This window comes from Dermacentor variabilis, chromosome 11 (genome assembly GCF_050947875.1).
Source record: "Dermacentor variabilis isolate Ectoservices chromosome 11, ASM5094787v1, whole genome shotgun sequence".
NCBI classification, from domain to species: Eukaryota; Metazoa; Arthropoda; class Arachnida; order Ixodida; family Ixodidae; genus Dermacentor; species Dermacentor variabilis.
The window spans coordinates 87,737,642-87,763,807 of NC_134578.1; the positions used below are offsets into that span (position 1 = coordinate 87,737,642).

At 44.1% G+C, this 26,166-nt stretch overlaps 1 protein-coding gene across 1 annotated transcript in view; it reads left to right on the forward strand.

Moving 5' to 3' along the window:
- LOC142563370 (uncharacterized) overlaps positions 1–26,166 on the forward strand; it is a 54,007-nt gene that overhangs the window by 3,130 nt on the left and 24,711 nt on the right. Inside the window, exons 2-5 of the mRNA XM_075673930.1 lie at positions 7,468–7,553; positions 10,177–10,353; positions 18,187–18,212; positions 21,170–21,334. Coding sequence (XP_075530045.1) covers positions 7,490–7,553; positions 10,177–10,353; positions 18,187–18,212; positions 21,170–21,334 — 432 coding nt within the window. The 5' untranslated portion in view covers positions 7,468–7,489. The remainder of the gene's footprint in view (positions 1–7,467; positions 7,554–10,176; positions 10,354–18,186; positions 18,213–21,169; positions 21,335–26,166) is intronic.

The window sequence follows — 26,166 nt, forward strand, 5'->3', positions numbered from 1 at the left end:
TGGGGGCAGTGCTGCATCACGTTCGTCCTGTCCAAATTCTTTGCTGACGCTCCTGACTAACACGAACCTAATTGAAGTAGGCGTAGATGGTGTTCCGTTGACGGCATTAATTGATACTGGAGACCAAGTGTCCATATTGAGCACTAACCTATGTCGTCGCCTCAAAAAAGTTCTTACGCCTGCCATCACTCTAGCTGTACGCGTCGCCAATGGCGCCACTGTGGCCGTCTGTGGTATGTGCACTGCTCGCATAGCAAATGTTGGCCGCCAAGTTCCAGTTATATTCACCGTGATGCCCAGTTGCCCTCATGTCCTAATCTTCGGGTTCATGGAGATATTCTATAATAATATTTCGAAGAGCTGCTTAACACTCACTGCGAAAAAATGGTTGTATTGTCTGCGTAGTTGTGTACTCTGCACCATAGTTATTTTAATTATGCCATTTATATAAGTATTAGATAGGAGCAGGCCAAGTATGCTCCCTCGAGGGACACCTGAAGTAACTGTTTTTAACGGAGATAAACTGTCCTGAATGGAAACAGGTTGCATTCTAGGTTGGAAGTAGGCGGTTATAGGCGCCGGCGGTGTGCCTAAGGCTTCATGTAATTCGAATTATTCAGTAAGTGTTCAATGGTTTAGGCGGCCGAATGCCTTCGAGAAGTCAATCTATATGCTAGATTTCAGTCGTATTTCTTCGAATGATTTTAGAACTATTACTTTTGGTTAGACAAAGAGAAGTCCTCCTAACCTGCCTTTTCTGAAACCGAGTTTGGTAGCGTTAATCAAATTGCATTTGTTTGCAAACGCAATTACTCTAGAGTATATTATTTTTTCTGGACCTTTAGAGAGCACGGGCAGTATAGAGATTTGCCTGAAGTTAGCGATCTATATTTTTCCACCCTGATTACGGTAATAACTTTTGCTATTAGCGTTATCTCCGGAAAAGCACTTGTCGAGAGAGCAATATTATAGATATGCATGAGCTATGGCAGTATGATGTCAGGAACGTACTTTAGTGGCCTGATTAGATGTTCTCCACCGCTCCCGTTAAGCTGTCTTTAGGAAATTTGTACATGGTATGCATTTCCCTCTCGCTTGTGAGGTCCATGTATATGATCATCGAATTTCTGCAGATACCATTTATTGACTCTGGAGAATGAGCGCTAGAGACAAGATTTACAAAGTAATGAATAACTCCTTCGTCGAATACTGCTCCTTGTTTAACTTCATTGTTCAGCGATATTTGACAGACTTCTGCGTTTTTAGATACCGAGCATAGCAGCACATTATTTTCATCCACGTTATGTTCAATTTCTGTTTACCCCGGACATCAACGTAGTTGTGGAGATAGTTTTACTTCGTATTCCGTAATAAGGTATTAGTTTTGCTTCTACGTGTCCGGAATGTGTCCCAGTCAGCAGGGTTAGGCCTTTTCAGGAACCTATTGAAGAGCTCATATTTCCTTTTAATCATCTTAAGGCACTGTTCATTAAACCAAGGCCTGTGCGCTTTTTCAAACATTTTTATGCGTGATATAGAAAATTATTTCCAGCATGCATCAAGAAATAGGCTAAAAAATTCATCGTATACATCATCAGAGATGTGAGACATGCATAATGGAATCCCATAGTATATTTATAAAGTTATAATTAAACTTCATTAGTGTTTTTTGCAATTATCTTGAACTTTCTTTGTCTAGGGAGATGTCGTAAGTTCCGGATTGCCATCTTCGGGTTGCAATCCCATTATGCCTGTGATATAGTGACGGTAAACGTCGTGACGACATTCACCCTTTTTTTACCGTGTTACTCTCACTTCTTACGTGAAGCACTTTGGGCAATTCATGCTTTCGAACCAAAAACTTTCCGTCCTTTGTCCATACGAATTTCCAGTTGCAAGCCTTTTTTCGCTGATCGCTATACCGAGCAACTTGAGGGGAGTGCACAGATGATCGTTAACAAATACAGGCTTATTACAGATTATTATATATCCTCGTCGAGTCAGGCTTACACATTCTATGATTGCTAATTCAGCTAGTAAGCGAATGTTTAGAAGTTCACACGGCCGATAATACTACTATCCCTACTTCATACAGGTAGCTACTAATTTGCTATCGCAATCGGTGCTTAGCCTTTCGGGCGGAACTGCGCATTTTTAATTCAAGCAGTTTAAATCACAAGGAAGGCGCATGCAATGGCAGGCTAGAAGAGCATGCTGGGAGATGTTTCGTTCGGGAATCAATTCGTATGACAAGGAAATTGTGTAATGCGTTTAGAAGGCTATAAGAGGAGGAACTCCACCCGCTGCCTTTGATAAATAACCAAAGAAACTGGTTCGAACACCAAGCAGACGCTTGAAACACATTATCAGTATGTATCTAGCTCCGCACACATTACACAGACGTACAATAAGCCCAAAGAAATGGAACGCAAGACACTGGACCGCAAGTGCAGAGCAAACAACTGGTATAACCGTCCGTTCTACGTTACTGAGCTTCGATCAGCACGGAACGTCTACAAACGCTCGGCGCCTGGAGCAGGCAGGATCATGTATGGTATCACCAAGAACCTGAATATTCAAACAAAAATTACATTGCTCGGGCTTCTTAACAACATTTGGGTAGCCGTACACCTTCCACCAGCACGGAAAGATACCATCCTTGACCCAGTTTTGAAACTGGGTAAAGACCCATGTTTGATAAAAACAGGCTACCGGTGGATAGAGCTAACAAGCTGACTGTGTTAGATTTTCAGAAAAGTGTTAAATCGCCGTCTTTTGCATTTTCTAGAATTAAAGAACTTGCTCGATCTCCACCAAAGTCTTTTTCGAGAAGGTAGGTCTACAACCGACCATCTTGTGCGCGTTGATGCAAACATCCGCGATGCATTCGCCCATAAACAATACTTATTGTCAATTTTTTCTGGTTATGAAAAAGGCCTATGACACCACATGGCGCTACAGTACATCATAGACCCGTCGGAAATAGGCATCAATGACAACGTGCTCAGCCTAATTGAAAGCTATCGCTCAAGTTTTCCACCTTCGGACTGGTAATGCCCTGTATAGGCCGCTTACTCGAGACACTGGGGCACCGTAGTGTGGCGTACTTATATGTGCCACTTTGATTGTTAAAATGAATTCTTTAGTTTCGTGTACTTCACAAAGCATGTTTTATTCAGCATGTGCCGATGATGTGCAGATTGGATTTAAACCGTGTAACAACGCATACTGCCAGCGACGCATTCATTTCGGGCTGAACAAGGTCTCTACATCGGCCAATCAGAACGGCTTTAAAATAAATACCCAAAACAACTCCTTCATTGTCCTTACGAAGAAGAGGAACCTCGTCCAAGAGTCCAATGTCCGGCTACATGATGAACTCTTGTCCATGAACACATAGCACAAACTTCTTGGTGTTATACTTGACATCAAACTTACATTCATTCCACATATAAAGCATGTGAAAGCCAAATGTTTAAAACAAATGAACATTCATGAACTTCTTGCACGCACTGCATGGGGCCGTGACAGGGGCCGCTTAATGAGGCTGAACGTGAGCTTCATACGGTAAGGTCTGGACTATGGTTTCACGGTGTACCAAACTGCCGATCTAATTGCAATAAATATATTGGATCCTGCTTACTATTAAGGTATTCGCTTGGGCACAGGCGCCTTTAGAACAAGTCCTATACAGAGTTTATATGTAGAATCCAATGAGTGGTCACTCCACCTGCAAAGTACATATATAAGCTGCACATTATTTCCTCAATGTGCAATCTAATCCCGAAATCTTTTCTTGTAAAACCGTTAATGATTACGCATGTTCCACAGTATGTGAAAAACCGGTTCTTAATAATAAAGGATTTCTCGCTACACGTGAGGAAGGTGAGCGAGGAAATGAGTGTCCCACTACATGTGCATGCACTGATGGCTCCGACAAGGTTGTTGCCAGCGTAGTAGTTGCAACTGATAAAATGCGACACGTCCTTTGTCGAAGTTCCGAAGCATGCTCCAGAGATGCACATCCATATGCACTTTCTGGAACGGCAGTCAAAGTACTCATGTCCAAGCGTTATACCGACGCACCGAAGTCACCTACTGGTGTAACGTGGGTGGCAGTTGGGCCATCTTTCTCGCAATGAAATATTATGCACGCAGAAACGAACATTTTTAGTGGAGAGGCTTATGCGTTACTCTCGGCAGTAAAACACATAAATGCATTAAAACTACAAACATCTGCCATATATGCACACTCTCTAAGCGTTGTAAAAGCTTTAGTGCCTTTATGGAAACATAAAGACCCAGTATTCAATCTGATCTACGCATGTTTGTGCAATATGTATGCATCTAACCAACATGTCGTAGTATGTTCAGTGCCAGGCCACAGAGGAATTTGGGCAATGTACCTGCAGACAAGCTAGCTACACCCATAACGAGAGCCTGTAACACTGCATAAGCTATCCCTTCTAAAGCCCTGAAGCCTTTCTTGTGCAGAACACTGACAAACTTTCGGCAGCCCATCTGGGACCACGTAGCCTCTAATAAAGTTCAATTAATTAAGCCAAACATGGGAAATTGGCCTTCGGTGGCAAATGCGCAGCAAACTGAGCTCATGTTCTGTCGACTGAGAATAGGACACGCATACGGTACTCAATGTTCCTTGTTGACTGGTAGTGAAACTCCCTTTGGTTGTAGCTGTGGTGACAGGCTGACCGTTTTCCATGCCTTGTTAGGGTGTCGACAAGCAGAAGCCGAACGAAAAAAAAACTTTCCTGTAGCATAACGATGTCACGTTCCCCTTCATCCGGTAATGTTTCTTGGACAAAAACCGATGTTTGATCAGAAATCAGTTTCAAAGTTCCTAACAAGATGTCGAAAGTATGACGCGTTATAACCCGACGATATTCTTACCACATGCTCTCACAAAAGGCTAATGCTGTGATAGTAGCGACCTGTTTGTCACATGCCTACTGGCCCTTATGCTTAAGGGTCTTGGTGACGCAGTAGCGCTACTTTCAGCGACATATTTTAGAACATCTCCGCTTCATAGTACATCGTTTCTCCGCAGCTTATCTCATGTATCATTTTCAAGTTTTATTACGAATGTATTTACGCGCTGCATAACGAATATTTTAAGCCTTTATACATCCGTGTTTCCACCACATCCAGCTATTCGTTATTCATTTACCAATGGCCATCTATTATTTTAGCCTTGGCGCTCTTTGGCTACTTCTCGTCCTTGCGCCAATAAACTCCAGTCATCATCAAAGGGCAAAGACGAGCTTACTTTAAGTAAGTGATGTCAGGAATATATTTTGACCATATGATTTTCCCTAAGATATTTAAGCATAGAGCCCCGTTAAAAGTTGTGGAATGCTTTATGTTATTTTGATTTCTCAACACAGTGTACCAGCCTGATTTCTTTGTCGTAACAATAAAACGAGCTGAAACGGGTGAAGAACATACCGATGTGTCGAGGGGTGAGAAATGTCTGTTGATAAATTACATGCTAGCTTTTTACAAGTTCAGACAATGATGACTGAGAAGCGGTCAGAATTTCTTATGCCCAAAACTAGAAATGATTGAGCATGTGTTTTTTTTTTAGTTCTGGGTTGGAGTGTGCTGTTTGCACGTCCTGAAGAGGACATTAAAGAAGTATTTCTTTTCAACAGACAAGGAATTTTATATGGCATTATTATGTTAATGGCTCCACATAGTTAATAGACCTCATGCAGAGCAATTCGCCATGCAGAAGTCCGTACATTGATGATTTTTTTTTATTTTGTTGCTGGAAATGAGAAAATTCTTCAAAAATATATAGCCTTATGTGTTCTCCGAATCTACTCTATTACAATTTCAGGAATTGAATAAATATGTGTATTTCATTAAGTAACTCATAAGTGCAGCATTGCAATTAAGAAACGTGAAGTGTGGCGTATTTGTTGAAGCCTTGACCTGCTGCGCATGAAGCCGTTAATTTGAAAACGCGAAGCATTCTTTGGCTAACATCAGGCATTTTGCAGTAGGCAAGTTTATGTCTCGCCTCGTTTTCAGCCTTTTCGTTGCGGAGAAAACTCAAGTATTCAATAGAAGCATTGGTCCTCTGACTCTCGGGGCAGTAGCATGGATAGTTATTGTGAAGCCGCGATTGTGTTTTTCTTTAATGATATGCCAAGATCGTTTCTGCGTTTCTATGGAGTGCGTAAACACAAGGGACTCATGGGCGTGATTGTAGCGCCACAGTCCTGGCATGTTCCTCTCGGGCTATTTTTTTCTAGACTACTGGCATGCAGCACATCATGCAGCACGATTGAAATTACTTGCGCAAACAATAGTTTCCGTTTTGCCACTGGCTTCCTACTGTCATTTCCTTGTATCGCAAGGGGTAGCGTACTAGTTTTCTATAGCTGAGGCGTGCTTATTTTGAAGGCATTTCCTTGCATCAGATATCGCTATTAACAGATGTGCGATATTGTAGCACCAAGTAATTGAAGATACAGCGCTTCTTTGCCAGAGTAACAACGAAACTGTCACGATGCCGCCACCGTCATACCATAGTGATGAAAGTCTTCAACCACTTGTATTCGTCGTCCACACCCATGCTGAGGTCACATAGGGAATTTTCGCTTCGCGCAACACGCTGGTTTGTAATGCTTTCAAGAATCACAAGAACTGCTGGATAACCAGACTGCAAAATTCTTCGGAAAATATTTATTCTGATAATGCATGAGGTAAGATTATAATCCTTATTAAATATGTGAGGAAAGAAGCGAGACAGTAACATACCGGCCTCTTTACTGATAAACTGCCTAAAATGAGGGCATGACTGCTTGGCACTGATGACTGTCTTGCCTGTGTCTTGACCCTCATTACATCTGATGGCTGTCTTGCCAAGCAGACTACACAGGTCACTGGTTATCTGCTCAAACCGACAACTTCGGCAATGCTCATGTTTTAGCAGGCGCCTACTCTTGACCAAATTTTTCAGAATGGGCTGGGGAAGGTGATATTACTGGTATGTAAATTTAAGTACAATACATTATTAGCCCCCTATCGAGAACAAAGTGCTCTTCGTCGAGTGCTGCCGCTCGTTGGGGAGTTATTGCAACGAAGCTGCACCCAGGGCGCCCGAGATACTACGGAGTTTCAGCAATGCTAGAATGATTACCACATTACCTTTGTAAATCGGTGGAAAGACAAGACTTAATAAACCCCAGGAGAACACGTATTGGTGTAGATACGCTGTAGAGTGAGCAGATTCGTTTCTTTTGTGCCGTAGTATGATGGAGCATCACACTTTTCGGCAGTGTCCGTAGATGACGTCTGACATAATGAACATGTTTTGATCACTATTTTTCACAGAATGGCTACGTTGCTAACGCATCGTAGATAATTGATCGTGTCATCATTTTGGTATTTGAGCAGTTTTTGAAGTAAATAACATACGTGAAACCTTTTATTTTCCAGCAAGATCACCGACAAAATTCAAATGACATCTGTGGCGTATGTGTTAATTTTGGCTTTCATGATCTATGAAGCTTTTGCCGTGAATTGTAAGTCTGCTATTCTTGTGCATATATCTTGGATTACTTGGTTGCCACTTGTGTGTTTTGGCTACTAGGCTAGTACATTATTATTTTTTTTAGAAGAAGACTTCTTGCGTTCACCAGACAACTGCTGCTCAGTGGCAAGAGCTGCGCCTTGGCACATACCTAGGGTGTCACAACGTTCGCACAATTAATAACCCCGAAATGGACGTCGACCTTCGATGGGGCACCAGATTCGCCCAACGCAAAAGCGTCTGCGTCTGTCTGCGCCAACTGAAATGATCTAGAGAAGTTAGCTTGACGCTTAGCTCTCCGTACCGCACAAATGGCTGTATGTAACACGGTATGGTATACACACAGTTGGTCAAGAGCAATGCTAATGTGTGTGCGCACAGTGTTTACGTCATCATGGGAAGCCTAAACGATTGACTGACAGAAGCCGAGCCAGTTGGGTGGATAAAAGTGTTTCACCCACTTGGTTTCGCCGCTGTTGCTGCCAAACACCAAGCTAGGGTCAGCAGGTCGTCTAATCCTCGCATGTGTGTCACGCATTCTCGCCTGATAGGATGAGAGCCCGACGTCATTGGCGACGTTAGTGTAAATGCCCTTTAAGAGTCCATACCATTGCTGTCGCACTAAGGAAATCCTGCACGTTAAGCGTTCTTCTGGAATTAGGCAATGACGTGAAGTCATAGAGAGCCCAAACGCAACCGTTGCGGCATTCAATATTTACTATTTTGTGAGCAAAGTGTTCGTATCTTACTACACAGCCCTTCTCTCCAACGAACAGATCGAGAGAGTCTAAGTCTGTCGATGCAGATGCCTTCGCAGTTAAAGACTAGAAGAAACAATGCGTGTATCTTGCACGCGATGCATTGAAAGAGCCAGGCCATTTAGTTCAATTCGCTGCATGTTTGCGATATTAATAAAAGAAGGGAGGAACGTAACATTATAGTAATGAATTCACCTTTTGTGATTTTTCAGTTACTTTAGTGAAGCAGCAAATCTTAATTGTAATGAATTACATTCTTGAAAGCCGTAATTCTAATTGTAACCAGTTATTTTTTTTCTAGCACCTACAGGTCGGCCAGCTATTGCGATACAGGCTGCATTAGGAGTTTTTCACGATGGTCCACAATAGTCGCATTGTAAATTTTCCTCAGAAAATTTATTTGTGAAGTTCAGTAAACAAAAAAAAGCTTGTGTTTTAAGGCGAAGTAAAAAACTAACTTGCTGAGCACGACGGCAAACAACGTTAGTGCAGTCCAGCTACACGTCTTTTGAATAATGGGGAATGTTGCCGCAACTAACGTAAGGCACATGCTGTATTCACAACGCATCTAGAGAAAGTAGTCTACTCCATTATTTAGAAATCTCTTATATGCACTCTGTGGCTGTACTAAGTATAATTAAAAATATTCGATTTTAATTGTAGTTAGTGCATGCTGCCACAAACATTCCCTAAACTGTATAAATTTGTGTTTGACTTTTTAAGAGAATGCCGCTTGCTTTCTTTATTCCTTATTTCTCTATTGTCTATTTCTTTTCTATTCTTGCCCGTCTTTCAATGAACCTTTAGGAATTCATATTCAATATAAAGAACAAATCTGCACTTCATACATAATCAACAAATCTGGATGAAGATGAGAGATTGCCCTAACCAGGCCCACTATTCATGGAATTTTTTTAGATTGAATAGAAAATACACGGCTGCCCGAGAATTAGCATGCAAGAACACAACTGCTGCATTGCTTTCTCAAAGGTGCGCCACAGAATCTTCAAAGAGCGTTATTAAATTATGGGGTTTTACGTGCCAAAACCACTTTCTGATTATGAGGCACGCCGTAGTGGAGGACTCCGGAAATTTCGACCACCTGGGGTTCTTTAAGGTGCACCTAAATCTAAGTACACGGGTGTTTTCGCATTTCGCCCCCATCGAAATGCGGCCGCCGTGGCCGAGATTCGATCCCGCGACCTCGTGCTCAGCAGCCTAACACCATAGCCACTGAGTAACCACGGCGGGTGTCAAAGAGCGTTGTGGTGTCCTATATGAAACTGACGCGCATTGTAAACGTCGCTATTGCACATCAAGAACGCGCTAGTCTTCCTTTTTTTATGATTTTTTGTAGGTGACAAGTACTGTTTGGCAAATATTCCTTACATATTTCTTTTTAAACAAATGCCGATGGACAGCAAAACAGAAGCACGCAAAATCTTCGTTAGCAAAGACAGTTCAAAGTTTACAGCAGCGTGTTGCAAGACACGGCGCCGCCAAGTGATGAGCCTAGCCGCAGTGGCCTGTCAGCCAAACCAGGTGATGCCGATGCGCTAGAGAGCAAAATATCTGTTCCAGCTCTAGAAACCAGCGCTTGTGCCTTCATGCTGTGTGCTACAGCATAAAGAGTGAAACCGAGTTGGTTGTAGTATTGTTGCTCGGGGTGGGACGCGCCCACTTTAGTTATAAGTTGTTTGGGAAAAGCAAAGGAACCCCATGTAAAGCTTGAGTTGTTATCAAAGAACCCTAGCAAAGCTACATGCGGACGCGAATATATTTTGATGAAAGACAAAAAATGTACCGGAGGGGTGAAATGTAAATTGCTGTGTTATTTTTTTTTTCTTTCTTCCACAGTTTGCTCGCAACCACATGATATGCCCTACTTCTGCCAAAACAAGGACGAGAAGCATGTGCGGCTTTGTCCGCATTTATCTAAGTATTGTGAGCATAAAGGAGAGAAAACGTGCCTCTGTGAGGAGGGGTACTTTCGTCGCCGATTTTGGTACGAGTGCGTTAAATGGAGGGAATGCGGTAAGTGCCTTTATAAGTACGCAAAAATCAAATTCGCCGGAAATATATGATGTACCTTGGCACGTTCATGGCTGCATACGTACGTGACACTCCAGAAACACGATGTTAGGACCATTGAGAACTGACACTACATTGGGCAACCTGCCGATGGCAGATAAATCAAGGGATCTTTTAGGCATGTAAGGTCCTCTAGGATGGACTTCTCTGCGATAAGGTAGCCTCGCCGCCTACAGGAATATCTGACTCAGCATTGTCGGATGCTCGATTACCATAATCGGAAGCTCGAATCGCCGTATGAAAAAAGATCGTTTTTTTCTATATCTGAGGATGGTGCGCTCGAATTTTACCTCCTGCAGTGTACTACATCTCCAGGCTTGGACTGGCGACTGACACCAGCAAAAATGCTTAGAGCCAGTGGGGCTATGCTAATCCAGGTACAACCAAATTAGGAAGGCCAACTAAGCTTCAACAGAAGACTCGCTCAACAAAACAGGAATTCGCCTCGCTGGTGCAGTATTTCGTTGTTACCTCCTAAATGAGTCATCCGATTAACCAATGGTCATCATTCCGCAGCATCTGAGCAGCAACCGACCAAGGCGGTGGTGAGACCTGCAACGAAGCAAAGGCTGCTAAGAATCGCTCGACGTGGAAAGCCTGATAATCGAAAATGACCCTGTCTACCTTTACCACCGGAACTCTGTCGAGTGAGGCAAGCCTTGCGCGACTATTCGAGGAACTATCAGATATTGTTTGGATCTCATTGGCCTAAGTGATATTAAAAGAACTGGTGGAGCTTATACAGTGCGGACTAACGGCTATATCCTCTGCAATTAAGGTCTCCAAGATAAGAAGCAATACGGGGTAGGATTCCTAATCCATAAGGACAGCGGGCTGCATTGACGAATTGTACAGCATTAATGAGAAGGTAGCAGTAGTCGTAATCGAACTTAATAACGGATATAGATTAAAGATTATACATCCCTACGCTCCAACAGCAAGGCACGATGCTGATGAAGAAGATCAGTTTTATGAAGATAACGAATTAGCGATCACAAAACTGCAAATTCCGTGTACTGTAGTAATGGGCGACTTCAATGCAAAAGTTGGGGAAAAGCAGGCTGATCAACAAGCAATTGGCAACTACGGCCTCAAATGTAAGAACGATAGAGGAGATATGCTGGTGGAATGGGCAGAAAGGAATAAGCTTCGAATAATGCCCACCGTCTTTAGGATGCGTAGCAACAGAAAGTGCACCTGGAAAAGCCCTAATTGTGAAACAAGAAATGAAACTGTGCTCATACTTTCCGCCGATCCCCGCACAGTGCAGTATGTAGAAATATTAGGTGGCGGAAAGTGCAGTGATGATATGTTAGTGAGGGCTAGCATTCACCTCAATTTGCAGAGAGAAAGAGTAAAATTGGTCACGGAGAAACAGGCCAACCTAGATGCAGTAATGGTAAAAGCTGATAAATTCTTGCTGGTACTTTCAAACAAATATGCAACCAATATACATGCACTGGCAAATAAGCATGCTAATTTCATCAGCAATTTCGAAGGTATAGTAAAAGCAACGGAAGAATTTAATACTGGCATGTACACTGCCCAGAGGCGCCACGACAGCTCCATTCGAAGCGCTAATGAACAGGTTGCAGATAATGAATAAATAGCTATAGCTGAGGTTAGAAGGGCCTTATCAGACATGAAAGGAGGAAAAGCGGCAGTAGAAGATATAATAACAGTTGACTTAAACAAAGATCGAGCAGGCATGATGCTTGGGAAACTGGCGGTTCCCCAAACGATGTATCTTCTGTCGGCTTCAAGGGTCCCAGAAAACTAGAAGAATGCAAACGTCATACTAATCCACAAAAAGGTGACGTTAAAGAATTGAAAAATAATAAGCACATTAGCTTGCTCCCAGTATTATATAAAATAGTCACCGAAATAATATCCAATAGAATAAGGGTAACACTGGACTTTACTCAACCAAGGGAACTAGTAAACCAAGGGAACACGCTGGCTTCAGGAAGGGATACTCCAAAATATATCACATCTATATCAATAATAAGGTAAACGAGAAATCCGCAGTGTACAATCAGTCTCTCTATATGCCTTTCATGGATAACGAAAAGGAATTTTATTCAGTAGAGATACCAGCTGTCCCAGAGGCTTTACGTAATGAAGGAATAAAGGCCCTTTACCTAATTCTCTTGCAAAATATCTGCAGAGATTCCACAGCTACCTTAATTCTACAAAAGTAGGAAGCTACCTGTAGAGAAAGGGGTCAGACAGGGAGACATAATCTTTTCAACGCTATTCATTGCGTGCTTAGAAAAAAGTATTCACTCTATTAAATTGGGAAGAGTTAGGAGCAAGGACCAACAGCGAATATCTCAGCAACCTTCAGTTTGCAGTTTACATAGTCCTATTTAGTAACACTGGATGGTTGAGGAGCATAAGAGAGCGAATGTTGGGGTGAGGTTGAAGATCAATATGCGGAAGAGAAAGATAATGATGGATTGAGTTCTTGTGAAAAGCTCCTTAAACAAGATTGCAAATCTTGTTTAAGACCTACAGAGACCTACAATAGACCTACACAGGCGTCCAAAACTACAGGCCGCGTCAAACACTCGGGGCAGCTGGTGGCATGTTCGGTGGGAGTGGTCTACGTTATTCCACTTTCGTGCGGCAAAATGTACTTTCGGCAGACCGCACACTGCCTTAACATCCGCCTTAGGGAGCACCAAGGTGCGATGAGGAATGAAACAGGTTCTAATCTGGCCGCGCATTGTAGAGTTTGCTCATGCAAACCCGTGTTTGAACCAACGGAAATATCGTATAAAAATATGCATCAAATTAAACGCGAGATTGTAGAGGCCTACTTCATTCATGTGAACTCACACGCATACGTTAGCCAGACTTCTATCACTCTGCAGGATAAAGAAACTGATTTTTTGCATGGAAAGATAGGTTAACACCCTTGTAAACGTCACTTTATACGTGTTTACATTTTCTGTATATCATAGACCGTTGCTTAAAATAACAAACCAGTTGCTAGTCTGCGCTCGTATTGTGTACTTGTCTCGATCTTCGTCCGGGTTGCGCCGCCCATCCATAGGAACATCTTCAATCACCAACTCGCCCAGCTTGCCGTGTTAATACTCTGTTGAACTTGGCCTGCCAAACCAGTCGGAATTCAGCCCTTTCCTTGTCACAGATGTGCAATGGTGAGGCTTGTAAATAATATCAACAAAAATAATTATGCTTGTGTGTTGTGCCGAGCAGCCAACGAGAGCTGGTACCAGCTCTGTAAAAGGAACAGCAGGCAGGCGGAGGAAGCAACTTCAATACATCAGTTTGGTTTAGTGACGGGTGGCTACCAGGCAACGCCTTACAGCCACTTGCACGGTTCTTTTGATGACCCGAAGCTGAACCTCCAGGATGGGTCCACGGATCATTCCTTCGCATGCTTCAGGCGAGGGAGTGGCAATGAAATGTAGGGGGGTGGGGCGTGTCTTCCCTGCAGTGTCAGAGAATATGATCCAAAGATGCTATGAACCCACAGGGCGGCGATAGGCTATCACTGTGCAAACTATGCTGGTGTCCAGTGCAGTGCACAATAAATTGCTTTGTTAGGTGGGGATTTAAACTTGGATTTCCTAACGCAAAACCAATTAAAATGAATGGGTAGAAATTTAGTCAAAATCCATAACACGCTGACTGTCGACAGTATTGCGTTCAGCATTGAATCAATATAGCGACACAGCGTATTGACATTGTCGAAGCGAGTACTGCGGTTGGGCTCTTCTTTTGTGCCGCCATGAAAACACTCGGCATCATCTAGCGCCTGCGCCGGAAAGCGTGCGCGTGACGTTCACAACGCCTGGACCGTTGGTGCGAACGAACGCTGCAAAACGTTATATGCTGCAACCAGACGCATCTTTGGCGTTTCTTTATGGACAACCTGTGCCATCTAGGGATACTGCTGCGAAGTTGGCGTGGTTCCTACGAGGCGAGGCGCGCCGGTGGCTACGAACACTGAATTGTTCTCTCGCTTCCCACACACCCAGTGACACATACGCGCTGACCAAAGTTGGCAAGCGATGCATTGAAGAGCAGCACCTACGCAACGCATTCATGACGCACCTCTCTAAAGCGTTACGATTAGCCGTCAGAATATTGAGTGACGCCCTCTTTGCCTAATCTCAGTGTGGAAACTCCGCTGCCGCACCGTACGTGCGCTGGCTACGTGAAGTCAACTGAAGGCTATCGGCTGACGTGCTCAGCTACAAATATTTGAAGTATAAGTCCTGATATTTGTAAAAGTGTATACACGGAGTGTTCTAGCACACGATCCCTTGCAGAATTGAGCGGAGACACTGTCGTCACCACGCTTTGGGTGGCTTGTTCCTGGCACCACCAGCTAGTAATCAGTGTGCGATCAGTGTCCGGTTGGCGATCCGGTTTCCAGGAGTGCTGTCGTGAGCATGCATCCACGTGATCATCTCTGGTCTCTTTGGCGACTTTTGCGTGATGATTTTAAGCATGCTGATATGAATTCTGCCACTAGCAAAGCTGCGACACGCTTGTTGTGATTTGGTCACTATGGCTTTAACCTTCATTTGGGAGAGTGTGCGGGCTATGGCCGCTTCCTCGTCTTTGAAGGGATTGTTTCGAGTTAATAAAATGCCGAACAGCTTACATCGTTATTAGCTGGTCCTCGTAGCGGCATGACTATCACCTCCAAAGCAGGCAAAAAAAGATGCGCTTACGTGCAGGTAGCGCGAGAATAGAACATGCTAACACGCTCCCGAGATCCCGCTGCACCATGGATGACCGGCCTAAATAAACCATGGCTACGATGAATACCTCTCCGCGCCCCACAAACCGGTGATCCGGATGACCAAGTCCAGCCATGCGAGAGCCAGCGCACCTGTTCTAACAAGCCGAGTCCGGCAGACGTTCCGTGGTTGTAGGGCGTCCGAGAATTCTACATGGACATGACGGACATCTGGTTCACCCAGCTGGACAGCCACTTCCTTCTCAACTAAGTTCCGGGCTTCAGCTGCGTTCCATGCTCCAGTTCCTAGCCACGGGCACTGACATCCACAATGACTTTCGGGAAGCCATTCTTGCTCCCTACATCACCTCCAGCGCTCATCGCAACTCTCACCATTTGAACCATCCCGTCATTCTGCGTGCGTCTGGTCCACTCACATCACCGGCACCCATCTTTTCCGATCGTAGGCTCGCGCCGGCCCCAGCAAGAAACCTCCACTCGGTCGGTGAGCCTCCTCCCTAAATCAAAGGCAGCTGCCCGACGACGCTTTTTAAGGAATTCACTGGAATAAAAATGAGCGCTTTCAGCTGCTCTACGTACCATCGCTCTCATTCCTTGGACGTTCCCGCAAGCTGTCCGCTTTCCATTCTGGGGAGCCTCACTGATCACCGATTCACAGCCTCTCCCTCTAGCGCTACTAGACGCAAGTTTTAGTCTTGCTGGAATGGCGATGCCACAAGCATAACTTTCGCGATGCTTGTGGCGACTCCACAAGCATCGCGAAGGTTATGCCGCAACCGCAATCGACTACCGTAACCCTGATGCTATCGGCATTTGAGATTTCACTTCAAGCAGCAACCACGGCACCGTAGCCTAGGTGTCGGTCGCTCCCGAGATCCCGCTGCACCATGCTGGCCGGCCTAAATAAACAGTGGCTACGGCAGCTACCTCTCCGCACATCTTCCCACACGCTAAACCTCGAGGTAGGACCTGGCCAAGCCTCATTCCCAAAGTTCGTCAGTGTGCTCATCAGCGCTCGTCCTTGTCTTCTCGTCGCTGTTCGTGTCTCTCTTAAGCAGCCGCATTTTCAAGTATGCGCCAACACGGCCAATCGTTCACTTGAAACAAATAGTGCTCCAATGTTCTTTGTTCATGACTACGGTGACTGTTAAAGCTGCTTATCTGGGTTAAGACGGTTAAGACTGTAGGCTGTAAAGCATTGACAGCCATGCTGCTTGTCTATGCCCGTGCATGGGCTTCTCTTCACTCCGTGTGGTGCATTTGGTTCATCTTGCTAGGCAGCGGAAGTACGGTAAAGTTGCTCTTAATAGCACGGAGTAAGCTCACAGCCTAAGTCTCCGGGTGGTTCAGTGGTGCAGAGAGGCCCAGACGTGAGACCATGGACCTCTCCGTTTCCGTGAATGCCAACCTTGTTCGCTGACTAGACAATTGTGTCTCGATGGGCTTGCCCGTATTGTGAGTTCTTACCTGTTGTAGACGTTCCGTGGACGTAGATATCCGCAGATCCAACGCCTGTTTTTTTGTCTTTTTGATCATTGTGTCAATTTCTTCGCGTTGAGCAGTACGTACAGTATAGCATAAGTTATTCCAGTCGAGACGAAGACTTCCACAAGCCGAAGCGTGTCCGCCTCTCTTATGCCTCTTGTCTTGGTTGCTATTCTCCACAACATGTAGGTAACTTGGGTTGTTAAATTCATGAGCTTGTTGACTAGTCTTGTAGAAAATCATTCTCTGCATCTTCACGCCCTGAGGGGGAACGATGCCTTGTTGCCCTTGCTGCATGTCGATAATGAACGAGTCGGGTGCTTGCTTCTTTGGTGGTGAGACAACGAGAAGCTTCGACTTTGCGCTGGTGCAGCTGAGGACGTCTAACTTAGGACAGTTTCTACCCCGTATGCCCCGTCTTGCAAGTGGCTCTCTATTGCCCGGATTCACCCAGTTAATGTACGTATGGTAATGTTGTGCGCGTATAGGCGATGCCGGTTCTGTAGAATGTTATCGCGGAGTGGCGGATGAACTATTGAGGCGATATTACGACGCCCAACCCAGCTGGAAGGGACTTGGGGCTTGTGGCTTTTCTATCTGACAGGAAATCTCAGATGTAGTTACGAGCCCTGGCCTAAAAGCTAGTGTGTTTAGCCTCTTTTTAATACTGTTTGCTTGACGTTATTGAACAAAACTTTTAAATTTCATGTTTTTGTCAACGCGCTGACATTTATCTGTTTTATCTTCGGTGTTATCTCAATTGTAGAATACATCGCTTCTTTTTAAAGTGAATAATTCATGTTCTTGATCCCGTTTTTATGTAACCAAAGGTATGATACAACATTGCACTTTTTTAATGCTCAACTTGACCCCCTTTTTTTTACACCACTCGTGCTGCTTAAAATTTGATTGACACATCACACTGCACCTTCGTGAAAGCACTTGGGCCACCTGAAAAAAAAAATACGCACAACCCCGTAGTCACCAGCCTAATGCTCCACGTGACAAATTACAAAAACGTATGCCATCGCGAAGAAAAACCATCTTTCGGTACCATGCGTTGCAATTTCCTAATTAGGTTCACAATCTGAAAGTTCATGTCTCGTTCGGATTTACAGATGGCTTTACTAGAACCGACAGCAGCTTATCCGGCTTCGCCTTCTCGTCCTGCAATCGCCGGTGTGGCGCGTATTACAAACATTTGGGCACGAACCTCTCAACTCATTCACTTGCTTTTTACGTCCATTCTGCTATCAGTATCATTAACACTCAAAACGTCACACTGACAAGCCACTGCATCGAGATGCTCAGATTTATTTTGGTCCTGGCATGTTTCTGTTGCTTCCACGAGAAAACAAGGCTGGCGGGTTGGACGACTTGGTATTCCGCCATATATTTTTCACAATATCGCATCGAAAACTAGAGCTAACAAATTTTCCATCCTAAATGTTGTAATTTAATTTCCGTTTCAATTCGAACACATTTGTACTGCTACAAATGTTCTTTTATTGGTTTCATGGTCCGCACTTTTCACGGGCTTCATTATAAAGTCTACAGAGAAAACAGCAACCTTGAGGTAAGCCTACCAATTCACCCAATAATTATCTGATTTAAAAAAATTCCTTGTAGTAATATATATATAAAGAGAAGAGCTACAACATGGTGCTGTGAACGAACGTTAATTGTAGCATATCCGGCTCAAAGCTTTCGCTTTCTTACGCACGCAAGTGCTTGCGAAGCTGCTGAACACATGCAAGTTGCTCACAATTGCGATTATATTGGAAGCTTAAGAATTTAAATATAACATCATGCAAAATATTTTCTTTTGTTTCACTGGATCTTACGGAAAACCGTTTCAGTTTTCATTCTAAAGGAGTATAAATCGGCGGCACAGGTGTGATTGATTGGAGCACCGAGAATATCCCCACCTGGTCGTTTCCTTGGTGAGAGGCGTTCATTGAGCTGCAGTACAACCACAAATCCTGGTTTTCAGGATAATCCAAGGGTAATTTGCGCCGTCTCAGAGCGAACTACGAGCATCATGTCAGCAGTTCTACGCACCAGTTATTGGAATGTTAAAGCACTAGTATATAATGTTTCCAAGTTTTTCTTTCCTGCACTAGTTTGACCGTGCCCTTCCTTGTGTTGAAAAAACATCTAAGATAAAATCCTTAGTGCCACGGTGATCTACCAGTGCGAACAATGGCAGTTGTCGATCCTTAGCACTGTGGCAAGCAGTCGGCCGTGAAGATTGGCTCCTCCATTAATCGATATTAAACTGCGGAAAGCAGTGGCCCAAGTCATATTAAGGCGTGCGTGCGAAATACTTTCTTATGAATAATGATACACCTAAAATAGCAAGCGGTAGGTATGAATTCTACGGTTAGCTCTAGCCATGTCCTTCATGTTCCAGACCGTTGTGAAGCCCTGGTACACCTGTGTTCTCAAGTATTAAATCTAGTGGCAGCTGGTTCAATGGGTAGCGCAATTACCTGCTATTGAAATCGTCGGTATCGGAACAGTCAGTTTTTTTCTCAGTTCCGAAGACATGGTGCTAATGGCTCGCCGCGGCCTGGTTAAGAATAAGCAGTCTGCCCCCGAAAGGGCGTGAAGTATCTTTACAATGCTAAGGCATTACTGCACAATTGGCCATGATCGCAAACAGCTATGTGGTGTTGGCCCCTGAGAAATATACGTTCGTTTGGGGCGTAAATATTAGAGTATTTCATTGCGGCGCTGGTGGATTGAGTTTAAAATTGAGGCGTCGCACGAGCTTTTTTTATTGACGCTCAATGTGCTCGGCGTCAGACCTGTCAGCAACCTACCAACCGACAAACAGACCGCTGACCGACCCAGGCCAATCCCCAGGATAGTAGGCTGAAAAAGGCTTGCTTAGAAATGAACAGAATTATGTTTAAGTCTATCGTAAGAGTTTGGGTCTAGTTTGCCAAAAGGTCACAAATTCCACTTGTGACTTCCACTTGTGACTGAGACGTCCCTGTTGGAACGTGATGTGGTGGACCTTCAAGCTTGCTTCAGTTCGCAGCAATAAAATGTCACAACGTCGACCTCATATCCGTGTAAGACGCTCAATATAGGCTTCAACGAGTTATGCCTGCCCTGCAGAAGGCTTACCGTTCCATAGGTAGCGTGAGCCTGTTCTATTCCAGGTCGACACTAGAGGGAAAGCGACGCGATGCACAATGTAGAGAAAGCATGGGCTGTCTTTATTCTGATGAGTGGTCAGAAGGAAGGCTAAAATAAAATAAACGACAGTGCTGAATTTAGCAGCGTAATCCTTGGGATTCACTATGAACATCAAATATTGCCGAGCACATTCTCTCGTGGAAACCAAGAATAGAGACTCCAAAATATAATCACAGGCACGAACAAATTTATACCAACGTTCCGTAGCCGAGTTTCTACTCTTCTTGTTGCTTATTATAGCGGAAAATCTACAGAAGCGAAGGAAATAAGCTTTTTTCTCTTGATCACCGCAGCTTGAGCCGATTGGAGAAAGAACCGTTCCAAACCTATGCTGATAGAAATTTAGCTTAGGTATGCTAACATGCTGGCTCGTGAGCGACAATTCCATTATTCATTTCTTTTGAAAAGGTATATGCGTCAGGCATACATAAGATGTTTGTTATCCCTGAAGTTTGTAAGTGCAGAGTCTGACAGTGCTTACTCTATGTCATTTCTCGATAACCAAGCAACCATGACTTAAGCAAAGCACTATAAGGAAGAACCAGGTCGCCTATAGCAGCCGGGGCAAATAAATCTGCAAGTTAAGATTTAAGAGAGCCTTTGTTGTCAAGCACGCAAACAAAATGGACGCTTCTATTGATCTTGGTGCCAATGACTGAAAGGTACTGACAATGTCAGCGTACCCGAAAATCTAAAGGCTCGTACGAAAAGGGGGGATGGGCTGTATTCTTATTCGGGGGGGGGGGGCACTTCTTGTGTTATGTTTCTGCACATGTATGTTAGCGTGTTCTCTTGCGCTATGAAACTAGTTACCAGGAAATGATAAACAACTAGCTCGTCTACAAGTTTTTTTTAACAATTAGTATGTTGCTTTACGTCTATATCTGCCCCCGTATTCACAAAACGCTTTTAAGCTCAAAGCATTTATTGCAGCAAACATTGATTTATGACGCACTATTAGAGAAGGCTGTCAACCAATAAAAAAGCACTTACGAAAGAAAAGTTTTGCGTATTTGGCCCCTGATTTTTAGTATTTCAATGGTGTCGTCTCGACGTGAAAATGCACCGATACTCTTCATGACTGAATCGATAGATGACGAAGAGTTTTGCTAGTTGAAACACAGCAGCCACAAGGACAATAGCTAGGTGGTTCGTACAGCGTCGTAAGTAAAGCTGTCCAAAAAAGTATTACAAGCTGTAATTAGTAATCATGGAATCATCCAAGGTATTTAATTACAAACGCATTAATAGTTAGTTTGGGAAATTTGTTGTTACTTTATTACTAGTTATACATCCTTCGTGACATGTAACCTTTATATGTTGCAGCTAATCTGTGCGCGACGCACCCTCTACTTAGTAGGGGCATCTGCGGCGATGTGGGGTACAAATGAGGTGAAGTGTATGAAATCACCATTTCGTGGCAATTATGAAAGAGGTTGTCTTCGACAAATAGTGTTCGACGAGACAACAGAACTGACGGAATTCACAAAGGTACAGTAAACAAAACTAGCGTGGTAACGTGAGGTTTGCTATCTTCTTCGTTCGCACTAGAGTGAGCACATTGTGTGCATTTCTGCGTAATACGCGCTGTATATGAAATGGTTTGCTAATCTCATTTAGTTGCAGCATCATTTAATGAGGAAGCGTGTTGAGACAAGTTGTTGTGTACGGCATTTGCAAATCCCAGCATTATCTAAGGCAGAACATTTCTCTCAGAGTGCAGCCACTTCTATCCGGATGGGCGGTGTATTGCGCTGCTTTCGTTGGCTGATCCCGGTTATCGTGAAATGAGAATTGTGTGCACTACAGGGAAGACTACGGCACTGGGGCCACTAAGTATGAGCAATAGCGTGGGTGCACTGCGCATGTGCACAAGGCGCACGTACGAGGGCGACGTGGGTACGGGTCATTGGGTTCTAGTGTTTTTTTTTTTTCAACGGTATATGTTGGATTCGGAAACGTTTTCTTGCATATGTTAAATATCATCCCTATAGAATGTAATATCTGGCAAACCGTTTGCTGCACAGCAGTTACACTAATCTTATAAGCATTCATAAATGCTTCGCAGTACGTAAGCGTAAGTTGCACTATGGTTGACTGTGCCAAACTTTTTGTCAGTAATAAATGGCCTGTGTGTTACGTATCCTAACGGCTTCAGGCTAATTTGGGTTGTCTGTTTTATTTGTTTTAGAGACGCATTCCAATGAAAAAAGGCATGCAGCACAGTATAAATGTAGGACATATCTGGTGCCTACCCTACCCGAAAAGCCTGCAGTCATACCCATCAGCGATCGCAGAGGACACGAAACATGAGGGAACTTCCGGTCGCACCACCGTCAAAGGCTGCATTAACTGTGAAACATCGCGGGGCTGGTAGAGTACCTGGACAAAAATTACCGTCGCCGTGAACAGAGCAAGAGCTGCCCTTCGCCAGTTCAACCATTAGACTAATTGGGGTCCTACGTGAGAAAACCTAGATTTTTCTGATGCTTGGCGCCCCTCTCTGTGTTCTGATCAGGAGTCGGGTGGTCGGAGCTGATAATCTGGATTTAGCCTTGGTGCACCTTCTAGAATATTACAATAAGATAGAAAACTGCCACCAGAAGGTGTCACATGTATTCGCCCAGCTTGTACATTGACGCCGAGACTCCTGTGCGCCTGCTCGAGAATCGATATTCTTAGAAGCCTCTCCGAGCAAGCTGTTTCCTGGAATTGTGGTGGTTTGTCCAGCATTGTCTTTCAGAGCGCAAACTCAGCACGCGAAACTGGCGCTGAAACATGACTGCGGGACACGAAAATCTTTGTTACCACCCCCTGTGTCCACAAGCACTAAGTGCTACACCGAAAATACCTATTCAGACAAATACGGACGCCAGCTAAAGACTTTAATATAACTTTGCTCGGGGTGTTTGAGCTCGCTCAGTTAGGCCGTTGACAGCGTGGCTTCCGTATCCTTTAATCACTGCGGTAAACTACGCCAGCGCCTAAACATGTCTTTGCGTTTGGTGGATCCTTTTGTTTCACTCTTGACATTGCAACTGCCTATCCGAACATCACGTTCAGCCCGGATTATGACTGAAGACGTGGCACCGAAAGAAGCTACCTCAGACTCGGCTGTCACCAGTTTCGGCGCTTCAAGGCGGCCAGACCCAGTCGTACAGCGTGATCAATTTTACGTTTTATGAAACTTTTAAAAATAGCCTGTCGCATATAACATAATTTTAGTCCTTGAGTTGGATTACTCAGAGAAGTGGACATGCACGAAAAATTGAAGCACATGTCCAGCTAATTAACCAAGATCCACTCATTATACTTCGGATTCACCACTTTAGGGCACATATTGCAATTTACGAAGTGTTGCCGGTGAGTTTCCAAGGCATATACTCTTGGAATTAATTTCCATCATCACGCCAGTTTGGAGAAATGCGCCGTCAAAATTGCCCTAAGAATGCGCTGTTCTTCCGTTTACTTTTTTAAGAAAAGGCTGTTTTATGCATTCGCGCACAAAACGGGGACCTTCACTTATTTCGTTCCACACTTCGAGAAATAATATCTCGTTGGTGATGTTACTGTGGAAGTTCATTTCAAGCGGATACGTCTTGCAAGCTCACGGGCTACAAGTCGTAAAATGCAATATGTGGCTTAAAGTATTAATTACATCGGACAGGAGCAGTTTAAGGACCCCGTTTTTGTCTTAACGTGTGAGTTTCCCCGCTAGACCTCAGCACCCAGTTGCCAAAATTTGGTCGACGGCTTCCTGCCTCACCAGGCGGAAGGATTATTTGGCCTCCAAGGCGTACCAGCGGCTCCCACGGCAACCGCAGGAGTTGGGAAAGAAGGCACCGCGTTCCTCCCAGCGCTTGCCTCATGCAAGAGGAGAGATGAATGCTACTATAGACCAACAAGCGCCCGCTGTGCAACCGGCCAGCAGTGTCCACTTCAACCCAAGTGCGACAAGGGATGCTGACCTCGAGATGAAGTCTCCCAAAAGGGCACGTAGTGACGATCATTAGCTGTACAGCGATGCTACAATAGTTGAAACCGCTGACACAGAAGCGGAAGACAGATCCTACGCTACGGCGATGTACAATAAATCACGCCAAGCGGGAACACCAGTGATGTTCAAGATAATTGACCCGGAACCATCGTTCTGTTAAGTGAATACAAGCACGGTGGCCAGCGAGATTAATACCATGGTAAGAGATACAGTACAACCATTTCGTGTAACGAGAGAAGGTAACTTTTTCGTGAATGTGTCTTCTCTCCCTGGCTCTACGAGAATACTTGAGCTCACTCCTGTTGTAGTCGTTGCAGTGGAACCATACGTACCACCATCATATAAGAAAAATGAGATTATAAGAAGAACAATAAGAATAAGAATAATAAGAATAAGAATAATAAGAATAAGACATGTTCCAATTCGATGCGCTTGAGTACTTACAAGCTAGTGGAGTCATTTCCGTTAAGATGCAGACCAGATGCATGTGGCGAGAAGATGGATCTATGGAACCACATGCACATTGGAGCGCCGTGCTACCATTCTTGCGTGAGAAACCACTGGCAACACGCGTTTTACGTGGATCCATGAGTCACCCAGTCGAAGAATATTTAGAACCTGTAACTCGGTGCTAGAATGCCAAAATGGATATCCAGCAAAGTTGCTCACTACTACATCTACAACTGTTCTGGGGGGTACGCAATTATTGATTGCTTTCGAGTAATGCTAATTTGAATAATTGGTAGCAATGAGGGTAACAGTAATTTTGACGACGCTCCAACAACGTTGAAATTGCTTGCTAGGCTTGTTCTTTTATACACAAAAGACTAGGGACGTCCCTCCCTAGGTCGAAAGCTGCTATCGGCGCTCCAGCTTGCCCAACACTAATATCTACAGGAAAACTCATAGTAGGAGCGCTAAACTATTTGCATTGGTATCAGAAGCGCCTTATCGTCATGTATGGGTTTCGGACGATCGTTTTGTGCTTGTTCTTTATTGATACGCATTCACTTTTGTATGTGGGATACGTCATTCAAAATATTGTCTGAACGTTTCGCCTCCCTTTGCTGGTGCTCGAAGGCTCTACAGTACGGAGGTACGAGCCGCTGCTCCCGGACCTACACAGCCACCGGGATTGGCCCACATATTTTCTGACCGACGCGGACAGGAAAAATGCAAACCAAATAGATGCTAACAGCTTAGCTGTAAAACTTTCGCGGTAGTGCATTACGAACCTATTGCTAAACGCTGAGAAGCTGAGTGCCTTACAGACCGGACTAAACCATCGCGTCCTATACAGTAGACCTCTGCAATCTGGTTTGTGACACCATGCTACTTTAACAGAAATTTCCATTCACAAACAGGGCATGATGAATGCATTGACGTAACAATAACCGCATCTTAGTCATGAGTGTGCCCATTCAATTCTATGGCAGTTGGGCAAGGCGGAATGACGTCACGGATCGAAGTTCACCATCTCTATTCTATCTAGGAGGCGTTGTCGGAGCGTTTCACTGCGCTCACTTGCTCGCGCGGAGATTAAAATTCGAAGCATCGCTCAGCGACATTCAATTCAACTATAACGCTTTCGCTTTCACAACACATATATGTAAATAGTATGTATTTAGAATTAGTGTAAAACCTTCGCGCAGCCACTCAAGCAGGGGCAAGGGCCTCCTCAAGCTGCTTGTAGCAACTTTTTTGCTCTTGTCCCAGCATTGTTTTTGTTATACGCTGAAGAATGCTGAATAAAGATTTTGATTTCATTTGATTTGATTTGATAAGGACTGCTTAGGTGGCCTCGGATTTTTCATTTTCCTTTGCAGGCGGAAGCGAACGCCAATTTCATTTTCACGCACGCATAGACGTTTTCTGCCTGCCAAATTGTTTTTCTTCCTACCCACATGGGGTTGCCTTGCGGGCCGAGCTGTGCCGATTTATCGCGCCTGTGCGTTGCTTTAACAAGCTCAAAGGAGACGTTGTCGGTATTGCCTATCAGACTTCTTGCTCATATCTAGTATGGGTAATTCGTGACAAAATAGGTGGGCTATTTCAAGTGCCAGCCATAAATTACAGTACAGCCCAGCTATACATATATATATATATATATATATATATATATATATATATATATATATATTGTTGTGAAATGAAACTACTATTATATGAAAATATTGGTAGGAAGAATCAATAATCTATAAGTGAAAAGCCATTTTCCCTTCCTCTCAAACGTTCTCACAAGTACAGCGAATGATACAAGATAAAGAATGAAGACAGCATTCGTTTGGACTGCATTAGAGATTCCTCGATAGCGGAGGAAATAATC